This window comes from Rhineura floridana, chromosome 21 (assembly GCF_030035675.1).
Source record: "Rhineura floridana isolate rRhiFlo1 chromosome 21, rRhiFlo1.hap2, whole genome shotgun sequence".
NCBI lineage: Eukaryota > Metazoa > Chordata > Lepidosauria > Squamata > Rhineuridae > Rhineura > Rhineura floridana.
Window position 1 is genome coordinate 13,628,283 of NC_084500.1, and position 19,458 is coordinate 13,647,740.

Sequence of the window (19,458 nt, forward strand, 5' to 3'; positions counted from 1 at the left end):
TAGGCATGTCTAAGATTGAACTGTAAGGTTTTTAAAAGACAAACAGAAAGGTAATCTCGGATCTGTGTGTATGCTGTAGGTGGTACTAGGTGCTTACAGTATATGAATGGTTCCCAGAGGTTAGATGATCCCGCCTCTACTCAGATAACCGTGTAGGCTATGTACAAGTATAACTGCAGAACGGAATGTGTCATAATACAGTGCACTAGAATCATAGAATACTAGAGTTGGGAGGGGCCTACAAGGCCATCAGGTCCAACCCCCTGCTCAATGCAGGAATCCAAATCAAAGCATTCCCGACAAATGGCTGTCCAGCTGCCTCTTGAACTAGTGCACCTTGTAAGTGGGGAGTTAACCAAACATTGCACTTTTGTACGACAGACAGTTAAATAATCGATAATTGTTTAATGTATTTGTTGAAAACAATAAAAACATATTAAAAAAAGAAAGTGGCACTAGGCGGGGAAATCCAGCCCCCGGAAAACATATGCTCACACCTTGGACAGCTCCTTGAAAGTTCGGACTAAAACCCGGAGTGGATTCACTGCCCCACTGACATCGGAGCCACCAGACTCGACTGCGCAGTGGGGGAGTCACCAGCCTGTGGGCTTCATTAGACCTTCCAGGCCTCCCCATTTGGCACACTAGGCTATTTCAGCCAAGCCATGCCCACCTGTCCTACCCCTGACATCAGGCGTGGGGCAGGAAAATATATGGCTTTGTACGCAATGCCGGACAGCTGACCATAGCAATGCTGATAGTCACTTGGTTGCCTGCACTTGCAAAGTGCTGTGCCGTTGCTTGCATGGCTTGATTTCAAACCATGTGGGCAAAGGAATATGGATCACCTGATGTCATCATGAGGTTGGGTGATTGGCAAGTGTGTGGCCTGCCCACCTCTCAAAGTTGGCCCATGGAGGATGGGGCGATTAAGGATCTAGTCCATCTGCCAGCTCCAGCTCTCCACTCCTACATGAATTGTTGGGAGTAAAGTGCCAGCACATGTTACAAGTGACCTGAACCAGTGTGTGTGTGTGTGTGGGGGGGGTGATAGGCAGAAAGGCAATTTATTCTTCCCTCTGCTGATCCCTGTGTTTTGTTGTTTTTGCAGGCTTTGTTACTCCCCTTCCTCCCTTCTCTTCCTGTCTTTGCTCTCAGTTCCATATTAATGGCTCCCAGAGAACATGCTGCATAGCTCCTTCAGCATGTATGACCTTACTACGACAAACCTTAAGTTTCTTTATTATTTCAACCACCAGTCTTAACAGACTAGTTATTTCTGCACTCCACTACAATATGAAAACTCTAACATTAAATATTTCACAAATTAGGAGACAAAGCATTATTTCATGAATGATTTATTGGTTTGCATTCCTTTCCCCATACAAACAAGGGATGGCTTTGGGAGGAGGTGGTTCTCTGAATGGATGGATATAGAAGATAGGTGGCATATATACCCATCATCAGCCTTGCTGGCCAGGTAGAGGAATACATTGACCTGAAAGGCTTTTAGTCCATCCATAAAATGTTTGAGTGTTACTCAAAAAATAAAAAAGGAGTTCTATACACACACAAGTACTGGGTCTTCATTTGTCTTCAACTTGATATCTTCTGTTTGCATATTTGACAAGCGTTTAGGTTTCAAAATATAAGACCATATGACAAAGTTTAATTAAAAGATAAGTCGTGTTCAACGGCGTAATCTTCTGCATCTTAGAATTCAATGTGGCTTACTTCCTAGTAAGTATGGTTAGATCTGCAGCCCGCTCAGGTCATATAATCGAACAACACAAACACAGATTGTACACAGAATTCAATAGCAGATATGGATACTTACAGAAGCATTCAGCCTCACCAGAAAACAATGCCACTATTTCGATTCGTGTCAAAACTGCATTTCGAACCCCCCAGAGTGCAAGATGAATGCCTTTCTTCCCAATATAGAGGAAAGCATGGGCTGATGCATATTTCAAAAGAATAATGATGTTTCCTTGTACCAACAACCTCACCGTCAAAACTGACAGACCTATGTCATCTTCAAGATTAAGGCTGTCAGCCTATACCCATTTACCTGGGAGTAAACCCCACTGAATCTAATGGGACTCACTTCTGAGTAGACATGTATGGGACTCAGAGCTTGGAAAAGGTACTTTTTTTGAACTACAACTCCCATCAGCCCAATCCAGTGACCATGCTGGCTGGGGCTGATGGGAGTTGTAGTTCAAAAAAAGTAAATTTTCCAAGCTCTGAAATTGGGACTACACTGTAAGGCTGCAGTTCTATGCACACTTACATGGGAGGATGTCCCACTGAATGAAGAGAGACTTATTTCTGGAGAAAACATGCCTAATATCTGATGAAGTACCCCACCTCCAGCAGACCACAAGATGAATGCTTTTCTTCCCAATAGAGGAAAGCAGCAAATATGATAGGAAAGCATACTGTGGCAGGCTCGCCCTCCATAAATTAATATTTTCACTGTATTTTAGACATTTAGAAGTAAGCTGCACCAAGTTGGGCAGGACTAATTAGTTCATAATAAATGTGCTTAAGATAAAAGCTTTTGAAGTGATGCAGGTCCCTTCATCCCCGTTTGGGTGAGCACAGATGCTGAGTTGCCCAAACTTACGTCCAGAAAAAAAAGAGGATGAAAATGAGATTTTGCGGCGACAGATTTAGAACAGGAGTGGGGAACCTCAGGTCTGTGGCCCCCCAGACCTCTCTGTCTGGCCCTCAGGACTGTTCCCAGGCAACATACCATATCCCCAGACCATGCCTCTGAGAGATCCTGTCCCACCCCCTCAAGCGCTTTTGCACGGCTGCAATGTATCCTTGAATTGCTATGATGTCTCTTGCTGGCCTAAATGAGGCATGGGGAAATGAGGGGAAGGACGGACGGTTGTAGAAAATACAACTTTTTTTTTTTTTTTTGGTAGCCGGAAAGTAGCCTTCAGTACAAAGGCAAGTGTCACATCTGTTGGTCTGCCCCCTTTTGCCTCTGGCCCCGTCCACCATTGGCATGATGTGGGATGTTGGATGTTGCCTGCGGGAGAATGCAACCCTGAGGTCGAAAAAGGTTCCTCAACCCCCGTGGTTTTAGAACATGATCCTATCCCTATGCAATGGTACTGGCCGTGTGCCTGTTGCCTGCAATCTGCAGCAGCATCGGATTGCTGGATCCCACATCCCAATATTGGCACGGATCAGTAGTGCAAGAGCTCCACCCTTCCAGCCTAAGGAGCGGCCCTTATGGGTCGTAGGGGCCTTTGGCCAGGGCCCAAACTGTCCACCTGTTGACCCCAGGCCTGGTGGGATTGCATCCTGGGATTCCTAAGCCAATACAAGATGGCACCTGGCCACCTTGCTGTATTGCCCTGTAGTGGGGCTCTACCACTGAGTACTATGTTGAGACACAATATTTGTGTGTGTATATAACTCCTTTTTTTAATTCAGGAAAAGCCCTTGCATCGCTCAGAAGTATTTTGGGGATGGGAAAATCTGGTTGGCACAAGCATTGTAACTATCTCTGTTCCTAGAATGGTGACAGAAATGATAAAAGTACAGCAGTGTATGGCATATGGCCAGGGCCGGTGCCAGGCATGACTGGGCCCTTGGGCAACAGCCTGCCCCAGGCCATAGCCCAACACCCCCTCCCAATACAGGCAGTGTGGGGCTAGTAAGCTCACCGGCATGCTCCACATACCTCCCGTGTCATGTGAATGATGTGTGCACACCTGCCATCAACCAAGATGGTGGTGGGGACATCAGCTCCTTAGGAACCCTCCACCGCCATCTTGGATGATGGCAGGCATCTACACACAGCATGCACAGTGTTCACCCTGACGGGAGAGGTAGGTGGAGTGAGGTCGGGCCCTGACTGAGGGCCCCTGCAGCCCAGAGGGGTCCCTGCAGGGCCCCTCCTTAGGGTAGGTCATGCTCCCATTCTGTGATCCACAGCAGCATCAGCTCCCGACACTCCTATGGATCGCAGAAGAGGTCCCAGGCACCCCCCATACAGTCAGTGTGGGCTTCAATAAGCCTTAATGCATGCCCCACCGACCTCTCCCATTCCTGTGAATGACGTGCACACCTGCCTGCCATCAAGGAAGATGGCGACGGGGGCTTCCCTAAGGGGCTGATGCCCCCATCGCCATCTTGGTTGATGGCAGGCCTGCACGCACACCACGCATGTCATTCACAGGGTCAGGAGAAGTAGATGGACACATGGGTAGGCTCTGTCCACGATCCACAGCAGCATCAGGTTGCAGGATTTGACGCTGCCGTGGATCACAGAATGGGAACATTGCCCTCCCACCCTAATGAGGGGCCCTTTGGTGCCAAGCCTGCATGTGGCAGCCTCCCCCAAATTGGAAACTGTATACACACACACACACACCCTGCTTAACATTAAAAGAGGCTTCTAAATGGTTGACAAGTATAAAAAACTACAGCTCCCATCAGCACCCGCTGACACCTAGAGGGCACCACGTTGGGGAAAGCTGGCATACAGTTTAGCAGGTGATGGAGCCAAGAGAGCATAGTTCTTAGTTGTGCCACGGGGGTCATCTCCAAAGTTCTAGTGATAAGGAAGGCCCCAGACTGAAGAGAAGGGGCACCAATACAAAATGCGCGAGATCAATTCTGCCTGAACAGGCAGGGCCGGCCCAAAGCATTTTGTTGTCTGAGGCGAAGGACAAGGGGGCGCCCAGCCTGTTCCATGCGCAGAAGTTGATAGGAGTTGTCGGGGAAGCTTATTTCAATGCTGGGAACAGGATGGCATCCTCCAGTGCGCTCGAGGTTGCCAGCTCATGTGCGGAGCATAAGACAGGCCTTTTGGAATATATAGGTCTGATCTCCAATGGAGGGTAATGGCCAGGGGTTCAAGACTTTTTCCAGGAGGAATTGAAAAAACATTCCTGTTTACCCATTTGCATTTGCTGGCTGTAAGGAGACTATTCCCAGCAACTTGGAAATCACTGGATGGAGGAACGATCCTTCTCTGTAACTGTTTTTAAAGGTTGCGTCGATGTGTTTGCTACCTTGGGCTCCTTTGGGAAGAAGGGTGGGATATAAATTCAATTAAAAATAAATAAATACTCTGTCCAATGGCAGGGCTGGACCTCTGAATAGGGGAAGGCAGACGTCAAAGCAGATGTGCATAGGACAGAAATGCTCTTGGATCTCTACCTGCCCAGCCCCCTGAAGCTCATTTTACACCTGTATACACAAAAAGTGTGTTAATGTGTGAGGGAGGCAAATGAACGTTTAAAAAAATGTACACGGGTGTCCAAGAGACGTACCCAAGCCAGCAGGTAGCTGACACCCCCTGAGGCTCCCGTGAACCCACTGCAAACCTCAAAAGTAGGCCAAACCACAGCAGATTAAACCGGGACTTGAGGTAAAATGGGGACAACAAAAGCTTCAGTCCAGGGGCTGGCTCGAGCCAATTTGCTCACTGAGGTGAAGGAGAAGATGGTGGATGCCCACCACTCCATTCCACATACCGAAGCCAAGTGGACTGGCAGTTGAATATGATTTCAACACCAGTGACAGGATAGTGTCCTCTACTGTGTTTGATGGCGGCACGTGGCGCACACAGTTTTGTCCTCCAACAGAGGGTAAAGAGCTGGAGGCTAAGGAGAGCCAACCACAGGGGGCCGCTGCCACTAACATCTGCCACTAACATCTGCCACCAACATCTGCACTTGCCTCACTCAGCCTAATGGTAGGTCCTGTTCCAGTTCCAGATGTTTTGGGGACAGGCTGAGCTTCGTTCCAACGTTCATGTCATGTTCCTCAGATCCATACTCATGGTGTAGAAAGATCACACGCTCCCAGTAAAATTCAAGAGATGGATGAAAGCTCTGCTGTGACGTTTCCTTCAGACTTGGAGGAAAGTCTTCCCTCAGAATTCCTCAGGACACTCCTCCAAATGCCCTTTGCACTGAATTTTACATGAAATCCCCAACACGTTCTCCACCCACACCCTGAGAAACCTTGCCAACCTTATAAAAACTCATCACGCTTTCCTCCAGAAAATGTCATCTGAGGATAAACCTCACTATTCGCGTTGAATTAATGTGTGACAAGTTATCCATCCCCCTGAACCCGCATGTCATAAATCTTTTTTTTAAAGCACTGAATGAAACACAGGTTATCTAAACATCAGATTTTCTAGTTTTATTAAAAATTCACAATTTTTTTAAATCCAGCTCCCTCCCCCTTTCATACAGTGAATGGTCTAATATGCACTGGAGGTCACACAAGCTTAGGTTTATTTGAACAATAAAAGACATGAGAAATTCATTATATAAAGGAGAAAAAAAGTCGCAGCTGCAGACTGCATATTTGACCATAAAATTTAAATATTTTGGACTTTTTTTCTTTTAAAGACACAAAAATAAAACCTGTGTGGGTCTATATAAGTCATATTAACAATTCCATTAATGTTGAACAGGACTAAACATTAGCAACGATGTTCAATTCCCCCCCCCCCGTAACCTTGTCACACTTGTTTTAAAATGTTTTTTTATCCCCCCCCCCGGGCTGCGGGTACAACATCCCCAAAGAGTATTTTGTGCTATAGAATTGTTTTATTTGGCAACTGTTTGATTTTATAGGTTTTATTCTTTGCCTTCTGTGTAAACGCAACTTTAACAAACTAGGACGGTGAAACACAAGCCCTGTAATGTCTTATATAACAACTATGGAAATGGGAGGGGAGAAAGGAAAGAAAAGGATAAACTATTTTGGTTGATTGCTCAAAATACTTTGCTTTTGAACAAGAGGTTCTGAAACAGGATTTATTTTAAAAGGTAAAACATTGCGCTCCTGAATTTAACATTCGACGTAAACAGTTGACTGCTTTTTTTTTTCTAGTTCCACAGAGTCTTTTTATGATTATTTTTGTTTGTTTAGCTTTTTCATTTTTGTGAAGGTAGAATACTTTGTTGTTTGCTTCTTTTCAAGTCATTTGTGTTGCGTGTTTTTTTTTTATGTAGAAGTCTAACAAAAGACTTCTGGCTTTTGAGGATTATTGGTGCGTGTCGCTCAGAGAAGGTAGAAGAGTTGATGCGGAGGGCTTACATTTAAATATTTGCTATTTTGGCCAAAAGCAAAACGAAAGGAAAAAAACACCACCCTCCCAAAAGGAACAACAAAACAAACAACTTTTTTTTTTTGCCCCACCTGACATTTCTGAAGCTTGAAAAGTCTGTCGTGGCTCATGTTGAACGCTCAGAGGCAAAATTAAACAAATCAATAATACCAAAAATCATCCTTTAAAAAAAAAATATGCTAGAATTCCTTGAAGCTTTTTTTTCTTCTTGTCGTTGGCCTTGCCTTTCTTCAGTATTGATTCCTTTTCATGTCTGAGAAATGTTTCTGAGAATCTTGATTTTTCTAGGGTTATAGTCTATGAATACGGCACTCCATATATGCCATCCCATATTATATGGCAGTACTGAAACGAATCCGCTTCGCCAGTGTCTCTTTCCACTTGGTACAAAAAGAGATTATTTCCTTAGTTTTCTCCCCAACCCTTGTTGATTCTATATCATGAAGATTGTCCTCCAGTTTATAACAAAATCACCCTGGGTTTTGATCTGAAATGAATAATTCAGTTAATTCCCAAGGGTAACAACAACAACGAAAAAAGGCAAAATCCCCAACAAATATATCTATATATATATATATATATATATATATATATATACGGGCTGGAAAAAAAATCTATTTGCTTGAATTCATTTCTGTACACCTCACTATAAGCAGGATGAATGTCAATTGGCCACTTACTTCTGAGTCCCAGTCCTGGCATTTAAAGCTACCATACTGCGGCCTCGTTCATTTCGGGTGGGTGTGATAAGTGGTTGCCGTAATTAGCGCTGCCATTGACAGATATCGAGGAAAACGGAGGACTAGGCCCAAAAACCTCTGCCGACATGGAGTGCAAAGAGCCAGGTAAGTTTGGTTCCGGGCTAGGTGAGTCCCCAGGTGGGTGAGACATGATATCTGTGAAACGCTGAGCTTCACTGGAAGGGTGGTGTCCGGGTAACGGATGGTCCATGCCCCCGAGAGGTGTTCCTGATGGCCCAGAGGACGTCACAAAGGGGAGATCAACCGGTGTCTGAGCTTGAGAGGAAGGAGGTCCTTGTGGGAAAAAATCGTAGTTGCTCCCAGGTCCGTAGTATTCGCTCTGGTAATCTGACCGGTGAAAGAAAGAACAGAAGAACATAAGAGTGTACAGAGAGCCTGCTGGATCAGGCTAGTGGCCCGTCTAGTCCAGCATCCTGTTCCCCCAGTAGCCAACCGGATGCCAATGGGAAGCCCGCAAGCAGGGTCTGAGTGCAAGGAGTACTCTCCCCTCCAGCAATTCTCAAAAACTGAGGTTCAGAAGCATGCTGTCTCCAACAGCAGAAGCAGGACAAAGCCAGCAGGGATAGCCGCCGTCAATAACCTTAACCTCCATGAATTTGTCTACGCTTTCTTTTAAAGCCATCCAGGTTGGGAGTCATCACAGCCTCTTGCGGAAGCAAGTTCCGTCGTTGAACATCAGAGCGTAAGAAGAGCCCGCCGGATCGGGCCAATGGAGCTGTCCAGGGGGTTGTCTGCAACCTGAGCGCCTGCCTTGCCTGGCTTTACTTTAGCTCAGGTGCGGGGAACCTTTGGCCCTCTGGGTGCTATTGAACGACAACTCCCAACCTCCCTGGCCATTGGCCGTGCTTCCGAGGACTGCGAGTCATAGTTCAGCAACATCTGGAGGGCCAATGGCTCCTCACCCCTGCCTTAGCTCAGTTTGCTTTGGCTTTGTTGTACCTGACTTTGCCTCACCTGACTCTGCTGAACCTTGAACTCTTCCCAAGAATCCCCTGCTTGGGCAAGAAGCCTCACACTGCTGTAGCCATCACTTGGAACAGAACAGGTTCAAATCCAAGCACAGTGAAGACACTCATTGGGTAGCTGGGGCCCTTGGGAAAGAGGAAGGGGCCGTAGCTCAGTGTCAAAGCACCTGCTTTGCATGCAGAAGGTCCTACGTCCAATCCCCAGCATCTCCAGGGAGGGCTGGGAGAGATCCTTGTCTGAAATCCCCGAAAGATGCTGCCAGTCAGTGTAGACAATACTAAGCTAGATGGAACAACGGTCTGACTCAGTTTAAGGCAGCTTTCTAATTACAGCAGGCCTTAATTCAGAGCCATGAGGACTGGAATCTTGCTTTATTTGTAGGGAAAGCTCAGTGGCAGAGCCTCTTTGCATGCAGAAGGTCCCAGGTTCAGTCCCCAGCATGTCCAGGTACAGCTGGGAAAACAATCCCATCTGAAACCCTGGAGAAGTGCTGTCTGTCAGCGTAGACAACAGTTAGCAGGTGTGAGGCACCACCCTATGTTCCTATGTAAGCCACTGTATTTCTCAACCTAATCAGATTCTGCTCAGTTGCGGTGAGGATGAAATGGTGCAGAACCCATGCATCAGCAACATCACCATCATTTCATCTCTTGCGTTTCCTCCGAAGAGCTGAAAGCAGCATAGGTGGTTATCCCCCTCTTCATTCTATCCTCAAAACAACCCTGTGAGGTAGGTTAGGCTGATAGGCAGTGACCGGCCCAAGGTCACCCAGTGAGCTTCAAGGCCAAGCGGGGCTCTTCCAGGTCCTAGCATGACAGTCTAACCACCACATTTGTTTGCCAGGTTGTGGCCCTCAGAAGATTGCCCAGAAGGGAATGTGGCCCTCAGGCTGAGAAAATGTTCCCCGCCCCTGATTTACGTTCAGTCGGCTTTTTAAACAGGGAGGTGACTAGAGAGTTTTGTGTGCCATTGCAGCAAGGCCAGCTCAATATCATTTTGAGCCCTTTGGCAGAACAGCAAATTGTGCCACCTCTCAAAGTCATGGTCATAACATCCAAGGCTGGCACTCGAGACAGAAAATCCCACAGGTGCATCTCCAGGGTGGGAGGGGAGGCAAATACAAAACAAATCAGACCATCTGCTGCTCTTTTGTGACATTCCAGACCGGACAACTGCAAAGTTGTCGGGCCGGCCCACAAATAGCAGAGAAGGGACAAGGGAGCGTCTCCTTTTTTTTTGTGAAATCCTAAACGTGAGGTATGTGGAGTGCATGCAGGACCAGGATGGCACCAAAAGATCCGATACAGCTGTATTGATCTCACTTGGTAGGACCCGTAGCCATTAACTGCTGCCTCCATGACAGAGAAAAGGCAGGACAAAATCCTCGGAGATTTGTCAGATGAGGGGAACTGCAGAGTTTGCTTAGCACAGGGCTGGGGAAGCTCTTTGAGCCTGATGGCCCCCTTCCCATCCAAGCAACGTTTCGAGGGCCATGCTCTGGGGTGGGCGGGGCAAAAGTGAGGCAGAGCAACACCTGTAATCTTTACCTGTGTGCAGTAAGCTAGTTTCTCTGTCTATACTCACATATCCTTCTCCTAAGCCTGGCTTAACAATTAAAAGCCTTGGGTGGCTATTACTATTTCTGTTACTATGAGAGCCAGTGTGGTGTAGTGGTTAAGGTGTTGGACTAGGACCTGGGAGACCAGGGTTCAAATCCCCACACAGCCATGAAGCTCACTGGGTGACCTTGGGCCAGTCACTGCCTCTCAGCCTGTCAGAGGAAGGCAATGGTAAACCATCTCTGAATACCGCTTACCAGGAAAACCCTATTCGTAGGGTTGCCATAAGTCAGGATCGACTTGAAGGCCATTTCCATTCCATTACTATTACTAATAATACTAATACTAGAAGGGGTTTACCATTGCCTTCCTCTGAGGCTGAGAGGCAGTGACTGGCCCAAGGTCACCCAATGAGCTTCATGGCTGTGTGGGGATTCGAACCCTGGTCTCCCAGGTCCTAGTCCAACACCTTAACCACTACACCACACTGGAGTATATACATGTGGTTAAATAAAAATAAATAAAACAACTCCCCCTAGCCTCAAATAGCTTGAGCACCAGACCTGGCCCCTCACTCCAGGGAGATTTACGGCCCCCTTTTGAATTTTCAGCTATCCTTAAAAAACAACAAAAAACTTGAATTAAAAATAAGTCTCTTACTGGTGAAATTAACTGAAAAAGAATGAATGGAGAGTAGTGCCAAATTACTCGGGGAGAAGCAAAAGTCTTCCCACCTTTCAGTTCCTGCTTGAACCCTATCCTGGTGGTTGCAATTTGTTTTAAACTATTTTTAATGTCGTATTTTAAATTGTCGTGACCTGCCCTGGGACCTTAGGGAGAAATATTATTAATATTTGATACAATAAAAAAGCCTACGATCAAGTGTTCTGTATTACTTTCCTGATTGTTTTGCAGCGACCCCCAATTACCCACCGCCCGCATAATATGTGGCTCTAGCCAGCCAGAAAGTTCAATAAAATTGTGCATCGAATCGCCTGTGCAGACGCAGCAGTGGGTACATGTGAGCGCTTACCCACCTCCATAGAAGGAGAAGGGTCCGTTTGGGATCAGCTCGCCCGGCTCCAGACGGTCCACCAGCGGCCTCATGCGGCGGGGGCTGCGGAAAAACGCGTGCCGGCGGGCCCCCAGGGCGCTCAGTTGCTTCATGCGCCTTTCCTTGGAGCGCCGGTTCTGGAACCAAACCTGCCACAGGAAAAGAGAAGCCAGAGGTGAGAGGCAGCTTGGGAGGAGGCAGGGACAAGAGTCTAGCGGGAATCCGGGCTAGAGGGGTGGGGGAGGGCAAGTTGAGGTCAGCGGAAGTGTCCCCTCCGTGCACCCAGGGCTCAAGGAGATGGGGCGCTTGGAGAGCTTTCGGAACACAGGCGCAAGGCGCTCGCCAAAGCGCCAGTCGGGAAGGAGGGCTCTGGAGCGGATTCAGAGAGCCCAAATAACCTAGGAAAACACACACACCCGGGCATATAAAGTGAGAAAATCCGGACTCTGGAGGCAGCTAAACGGGAGTGGCTCCTGAATAGCCATACACACCAGGGCTTCCTTCTCAATTTGGCATCCAAACCGATCCTTTCTGATGAGGAGCGGGTGGCAAACAGATCACAGGCCAGGATTGTTAAGGTATTATCTCTCTCTCTCTCTCTCTGGGTTGTATTCAATGCTGGTCCTACTCAGAGCAGACCGTTGAAATGAATGGGCGTGACTAACTCGGGTCCATTCATTTCAGTGGGTCTCCTCTGAGTAAAACTTACTTGGACAAAACTCGTCCTCAACCGGATCTGCGAAACGGGAAATGGTGCGCAGAGCTGTCTGAAGCGGAAACTTGGCTAGAGCCTCACTCACTCGCACACATCTAATTATAGTTGCCCTGAAGGTAAATCACCCAGGCACGCGCAAGCACACATCTAATCTTCCTGAAGGGCAAGTCATCCTGCTTCAAGGCTGGCCCTTCAGAGACCCTCCGGCACAGATGAAACAATGGGCAGATGATACACTGAAAGCACATTTAAAAGCGCAAATTCGGATTCAGGCACTGGTGCATATAAGGCCATAGAATCCACTCCCCATTCCCCGCCTGGCTCAGTATACACAAATGCATATGTTCCCTTCTGCAGATCTGTTTGAAAATGCAGGGGAATCGAAATTAATCCCCTGGGCCCATGCTTTTTGCAGATGAAGACACACGCCAGGCTCTACACGCAATCCAATCCCACTTTCATAGAGGTGTGGAATGGGTGCATAGGCAGGAAGATCTCCATAGCAATCCATGAAGGAACTAAGTGGAAATGCCAAGTAACTGCAGAGGAGTCCTGTGTGGCAGAGGTAGGTGTCTCCTATCAGTGCCCCGGTCAATTGGGTGGTTAATCTGCTCCAGGTTTTAGTCTGAACTTTCAAGCACCCTTGGACAGTTCCTTGAAACTTCGGACTAAAACCTGGAGCAGATTAACTGCCCGACTCAGTCTCAATTGCTCCTGTGTACAGGATCGCCTTACACAATTGTGCACAAAACCCCGTGTCCACACACACACCCCAAGCCCAGGATGCAACAGTTTACCCACACTAGGCAGGACACAACCGTGTATTCTTTAATCAATCGATCAAAACATAAATAATAATCCGCTTAAAAAAAATATCTCTTGAGCAATGTGCCGCCTAAAAACAGTCAACAAGGTCATTAAAACATACATACAAGATAAACCAACAAAACTGTAGATAAAAGCAACCAAACAGGGAATTCAAGGAATTCATATGGATAAAAAAGCGCCTCATCTTACGGCTCAGGGAAAGTCTGGCCAAAACGATAGGAGTCCTTGAAATTAATAGACATGATTCACTTCGGTTCATTACTTTCAGTGGGTCTACTCTGAGTAGAACTTAGCATACACAGAGTGGATAAATCAATTAAAAGTAATCATAAACACAAAGAATGTCCTTAAAATATCTGCTGAAACAGAAAGGTCTCTGTCAAGTGCCAGACATTAAAAAAAAAGGAAGGGCATGAATGCCTGATGCATGCCAAGGTTACACAGAATCGGGACCACAATACTGATTACAAAGCAATTCATACCCAGGCAGACCTTTAACTTCAGTAAGGTGGTGGCCTTGTGTGCCTTCAACCTTGACACAAGTTTGAATGCTGCTCCGTTTATTAATTCTTCAGATCTCATAGGATAGGCTCTAATTCACACATTTCAAATACAGATCATAACACCCCCTGTGTAAACATCTTCTCCCCACCTCATATCCCCTTGAGCATACACCCAGGGTAGCCAACATGGTACCCTCCAGATGTTGAACTACAACTCCCATCAGCCCCCCCAGCTGGAGTGTAGCCTACGTGACTGAGGTGGTAGAGTGGATGGAACCATTTCAGACTGTGGGGAGAGGCATCTATTTTGAATGCTCTCCCCAAGACAGAAAAAAAAAAAATCCCAGCGTGCAGTAATGTCGTAGCCCAGCCCATTTCCTGTTGTGCTAGCTTTCTACTTGTAGGCCATATTGGAAAGAGAGCATTAAAATGTGGGGTCTCCTCCTCTCCCACCCACCCAGCAGTGTGTAGTGGTACAAGCCATTCTACCACCTGATTTGGCTGCCCGTGCGGACCAGCGACTGCAATGAGAGATTAGTAACTGAATGGTCACATGCCTCTAAATTGCAATGCGTATAAACTGAGAGCGGAGGCTGCCTCGGCCAACCCTCACCTGTCTGCTTACCTACTTGCAACTGGTCTTGGGGGGGGTATGACACTGCCTGTCCGTTCCCTCCTCCTCCGTCTCAGTGTTGCCCCTTGTAGAACTCAGCAGGGAGGAAGAGGAGGGCAAGACTAGAAGGACTTGCCTCTGCCTGTCACTGGCTCGGGCTGCACCTATTGGTTGGGCACCCTGCCTTCCGCCCCAATAGGCACCAGCCGCCACTTGTACAGCAATGGCCATAAAACTGCACTATATATCTTAAAGAGAGCTTTTTCAGCTGTGGCCCCCAAGCTTTGGAATACCGTACCCCAAGAAGTTTGCTCTGCTTCTTCCCTGTTGGTTTTCCGGAGACTTCTGAAAACAACCTTGTTCCAGAGAGCCTTTGGGAGGGACTGAAGGTAGAGCCTGACACTGATTTTATGCCTTCTACGTTAAATTTTACCTTTGTAGTCCCTTTAGTACCAATCCCTATATATGTGTGTGTGTGTGTGTGTATATTGTATTTTATGTATTTTAATTGTATTTTATGTATTTTAATTTATTTTAATGTTGTTGCGATTTTACTGTTTACAGTTTTATTATGCACATGTTTGATTTTATTTGTGTAAGCCGCCCTGAGTGCCCTTTGATAGGGTAGAAGGGCGGGATAGAAATATTTTAAATAAATAAATAAAATAAATAGTGCCAGGAGCTGTACAAACACAGCTTTGTCTGTATCTGCAGTAGACGGATTATAAATGTAGGCTGGAAAAACTAGGCAAACACTGTTTTGGCGGAACAAAGATTTGGGGAGAATATTAAGAGGTGGGGACGTGGAGGGGGACCGACAGCAATGGAAGAATCACCACTGCACAGTTCCACCCGGTGCGATTTTGCTGTGCGTTGGTGGCCTGCTTCTCCTCCTGCTTTGCTGGGTTCGTGGTCATCGTTTGTTGCCTGCGTTTCATCGCAATGCAGCTCCTCTCACCCGGCCTTGATTTTATGCCAACCGTCACGCTTTTAAAGTAGGCACGTCCTCCTGTGCCAAGTGACTAACAAATTGGATTAACACTAATTCCATTCTCCAGGGAGCTCTGAGCAGCGCATGGCGTGTCTCTCCCGCCCCTCTTCCCTTGCATTTTATCCTCACGCCAACCCTATGAGGTAGGTTAGACAGTGAGAGAGGATCTGAACCTGGGCCTCCCCAGTTAGGAACGTAGGAAGCGGCCTTATACTGAATCGGACCCTTTCCAAAGTTTCAGGCAGGAATCTCTCCCAGCTGTGCCTGCAGATGCCATTGGGGATTGAACCCGGGGTATTCTGCATGCAAGGCAGGTGCTCTGCCACTGAGCTGTGGCCCTTTCCCATTGCTCACAAAGTTCCAGTCCATCACTCTAACAAACGCACACAGACCCACTCTTAAACATTACAGGCCTGTCCAAAGCCGACACGTGCAAGCTTACAATCGCATCTCCCCGCGCATACCATCATTTCCATATGTGCAGAGGAAATGGACATGTCTAGGCATGCCTCTAGGCCAGTGGTGTTGTGTAAATTTGTATAGATATTAGCAGAGATCGTCAACCGTCTGAGATGCGTGTGTGCATTTACCTAAGTGGCAGGCTTTTACCCTGCATTGAGATCACTGAGACTTAAGACTTAGTAAAAATAAGAAAAGCTATTTATTTGCCCCCCAAATTATGGAATGATCTGTTTGACAAGGTGCGCCTGGCGCCGACACTGTCATCTTTTCAGCACCAGGTCAAGACTTTCCTCTTCTCCCAGGCATTTTAGCATGTGTTGTTAAATTGTTTTTTTTTTAAATGGGTTTTTAAATTTGTATATTTGTACATTTGTTTGTAATGTTTTTAATTGTTGTAAACCGCCCAGAGAGCTTTGGCTATGGGGCGGTATACAAATGTAATAATAAAATAAATAAATACAATATATAGAAATACATAGCAGATAGGAAAAAGCACACCTAATTCTAACTAAGTTGGAGGCGCAATGCCCAGGTTTGGGAGTTGCCCTCATGGCTCAGGAGGGAGAGAGCAGAGACAAAGGTGTGTCCTCTCTCTTGGACAGTGGAAGAAGAGAAGAGAGGAAAGGGCGGAAGGAGGAGGGGCAGATAAGCTTCCCTAAGCATATCAGTCTGCGACAGCTAGTCAGTCAGCACATCACAGGCAAAGGTAGTCAAGCCTAGCCATCTGGAGGACCCTAACTCTATCTCCCTTCTGGAACATAACCAAAAGAACAAAACAGGAGTTGCTCTGGCCCCACTTCCAACAAGTGGCAGGACTTTAACTCCCACTATTCCCAGCAGTTGGCTTGCTGGGGCTGATGGGAGTTGCAGTTCAGCTCCCTCTGGAGGGCCAAAGTTTCCCCACCCTCACCTTAAGCGATCACCTTACCCCATACGTGCCAGCTGGATTGCTTACTTCTACAAATGCCATGCCCGTTCTGCATTTGCCTTGAGCGCAGCAGCCCCTGATCTTTGGAACTCCCTGCCTATTGAGACCAGGCAGGCGCCATCCCCGTTCTCTTTTACACCCCTGCTGAACACTTTCCTGTTTGGACGGGGCCTCTCCAGACTTGGTGACCTCTGGAGGCAGGGGTCTCTCCCAGCCCTACCTGGAGATGCCAGGGATTGAACCCGGGACCTTTGGGGAGCAAAGCAGTCGGTCGCTTATGCTAACTCCAGAACGACACAGGCAAAGGCAGAGCCAAAGGCCTACATTCTCTCCCCTTCTGTTTCCATCCATTTATTGATGGGTTCCCCGCTCGCATTAGTGCCCCCCCTCCTCTCACACACACTTCTCTATGAACATGTGCACCTTTCCAGAAAAGCTGTTCCCCCACTGAACAGACATTCAGTGGCACATCCTGGCCAGCAGGCAAGTCAAGGCAGTCTGCCCCCACACACTGGGTAACCCTCCCCTCAATCAAGCAGAGGTGCACTCACTCTCTGGCTCTCCCCCCAATCTTGCATAAGACACAATCCAATAGTAAGCACGCCCCTACCGCTTGCTTTCCTATTTGGGCGCTGATCCGAAGAGCTCATGAATTTACAAAAAGCCTTTCCAGGCAGAATTCTTAATAAAACGAGTCTCTCTCTGCCCCCCCCTCCCCGCAGGCTCATACACTCTGCATGCGCCACATCCTTGCTCCCGAGGAAGGCAATCCCGATCCTAACCACAGTGGCACACACGCACACCCCTTTCCTAAACACTCAAAAGAGTACTCCTGCTTACTCAGAAGAAAGCCCTCCTGGTGTCAACAGGGAAGAGAGATTTCTGCGCAAGGAAACAGTTTTAGGATTGGTTTAGAGTCAATGGGGACTGGCTTTCTACCCAGTTTGGTTGTGTGGAATACTAATGGATCAATCTTGCCTCATTGAGCAAGCCCCATGGAATGCCGGAGGCCTTACTTCCGAATAAACCTGTATGTAGGCTCCGGCTCTGCATATGCCAAGGAAGTAAATCAATGGGACTTACTTCCTGCGAAGTATATGAGAGGTCGTGCGTGCATAGAGAATAAAATGTTTTTCACCCCTTCTAGGAAGGATACAGGGGTGTAGTCATGTGGGGTCTCAGGGGGTCTTAGACCTTTTCCTTTTTTTGGGAGCAGGGTCTCTATGTCTTCAGCACCCTACGAGCCAATCAGCATGAAAGGGGAGTGTGTTAGGCACTGAGAAGAGTCTACCAACATGCTTCCTTGTCCTTTCCTGCGGATTGGAGCCAGGCAGAGTGAAAGGAGGTGAGCCAAACACTGAGAAGACTCTTCTTAGCAGCTAACACTCACCTCTTTCATGTTTATTGGCTCCTAGGCATTCACAAGGATCTCATTCTCAATCCCACAGCAAAAAAAAAAACCGGGGGGGGCATGGCTGTGATTAACATGAAGGGACCCTGCACTTCTGAATTTGCCACTACACTACTGGAGGAATATTAAATAAATAAAAAAAATAAACAAACAAAACAAAACTGATTTTAAACTTGTATTTTTAATATTGCTGTAACCCACCCTGCGCCCTTATTATGGTGAAGGGCAGGTAAGAAATCGAAAGAAACAAAGAATGAAAAATAGGCTCGTCTGCATTCAGATTATAGGTATTTACAGTCCAGCATTCCTACACACACACACAAACACACACAGAGAGCATTAATCTGCACATGACAAACTACAAAGAAATCACATTTCTCCCTCTTTCGCTGTGTATTAGACACACACTTGTGGCTTTATTTATCACCGCTGCCACATTTCTTGCCCACCCTCTACCAGAGTTCTGGAGCCGGCGGAAGAGGGTTACAACAAGTTAAAAAAACAATATTAAAAACAGATTGTGAAATATAACTCTCTCTCTCTCTCTCTCTCTCACACACACACACACGCATACATATTGAAAATATATAAAACATATATTTTAAATATACAGAGGTTATAACGTTATATAGAGGTGCATGTATCATACACAGATGGATATCTATACCTGTCTATCTCTCTATACACACACACACTATATCTGTCTATATCTCTGTCTCTATACAGACAGACACACTAGCGGGTGTTAATGGATCTTAGCGGTACCTGTTCTCGACCGAATCGTCCTGGAAATGTTTTCCTATCTATAACATTGCATCTGAAACACAGTTTACACTTCTGGGCATCTGTTCTTAGAGGATTTGGGGCACCTGTCTTCTATCTATCGGTCCTTTCGGGTTTCTTTGTTTTATTACGTGTGTCTAGTGCCTTCCAGCCCCAGGTTTCTCCTTAAGCTGTCTCCCCTTTTCTCTGTTCAGACCCTGCCTGTGAGTGGAAACTGGCCAAAGGCAGCATCAGGGCTGCTGGAGAATCCAGAGCTGGCAAAGCCTTTGGAGAGGTGAAACTGACCAGGCAGCCACCACTCTTGTCTCTGTCTGGCACAGTCCTTTCACATTTTGTCAATTTCCTCTGAAATCTACTAATGCTCTTTCTTTGGATTAATGTACCCCCCTCCCCAGGCCATCTTGGACGCCCCCTTCCTCCTGAAAAGAAAGAAACTAAAAGCTTCTATTCATTGACAAAACCCCTCAAGCTGACCCCTCTGCAATCTCTCTGGAGCGAGGGCAGCCGAGGCTGCGATCCGAGGCTCCCTTTCCTGGGAGTAAAAATGAGGAAACTCAGCCCCCCACCCTGGGAAAAAGAACACGGCTGTTTCCAAGCGGAACGCGCTCTTCGGATCAGGGATTTTGGGGGTGCAAAAGGAACCTGCGCCTAGAATTCAGCGACGCTCACTCCGGAGGGAAGCACAAGGTTATTTACACCTGCAATCCGGTTCTGCAAAATGTTAAACCGGAAACCAATTTAGACACCGCAGTTTTAAGCCTTGTGTG

The 19,458-nt window shown here is 47.0% G+C and overlaps 1 protein-coding gene across 1 annotated transcript in view; it reads right to left on the reverse strand.

The window, feature by feature from the left end:
• Positions 1 to 6,075: 6,075 nt before the first annotated feature.
• The window catches only part of LHX1 (LIM homeobox 1), a 51,134-nt gene continuing 37,751 nt past the window's right edge, over positions 6,076 to 19,458 (reverse strand). The window contains exons 4-5 of the mRNA XM_061604786.1: positions 11,441 to 11,606; positions 6,076 to 8,205 (exon numbers count right to left, since the gene is read on the reverse strand). Of these exons, the coding sequence (XP_061460770.1) occupies positions 7,826 to 8,205; positions 11,441 to 11,606 (546 nt within the window). The 3' untranslated portion in view covers positions 6,076 to 7,825. The remainder of the gene's footprint in view (positions 8,206 to 11,440; positions 11,607 to 19,458) is intronic.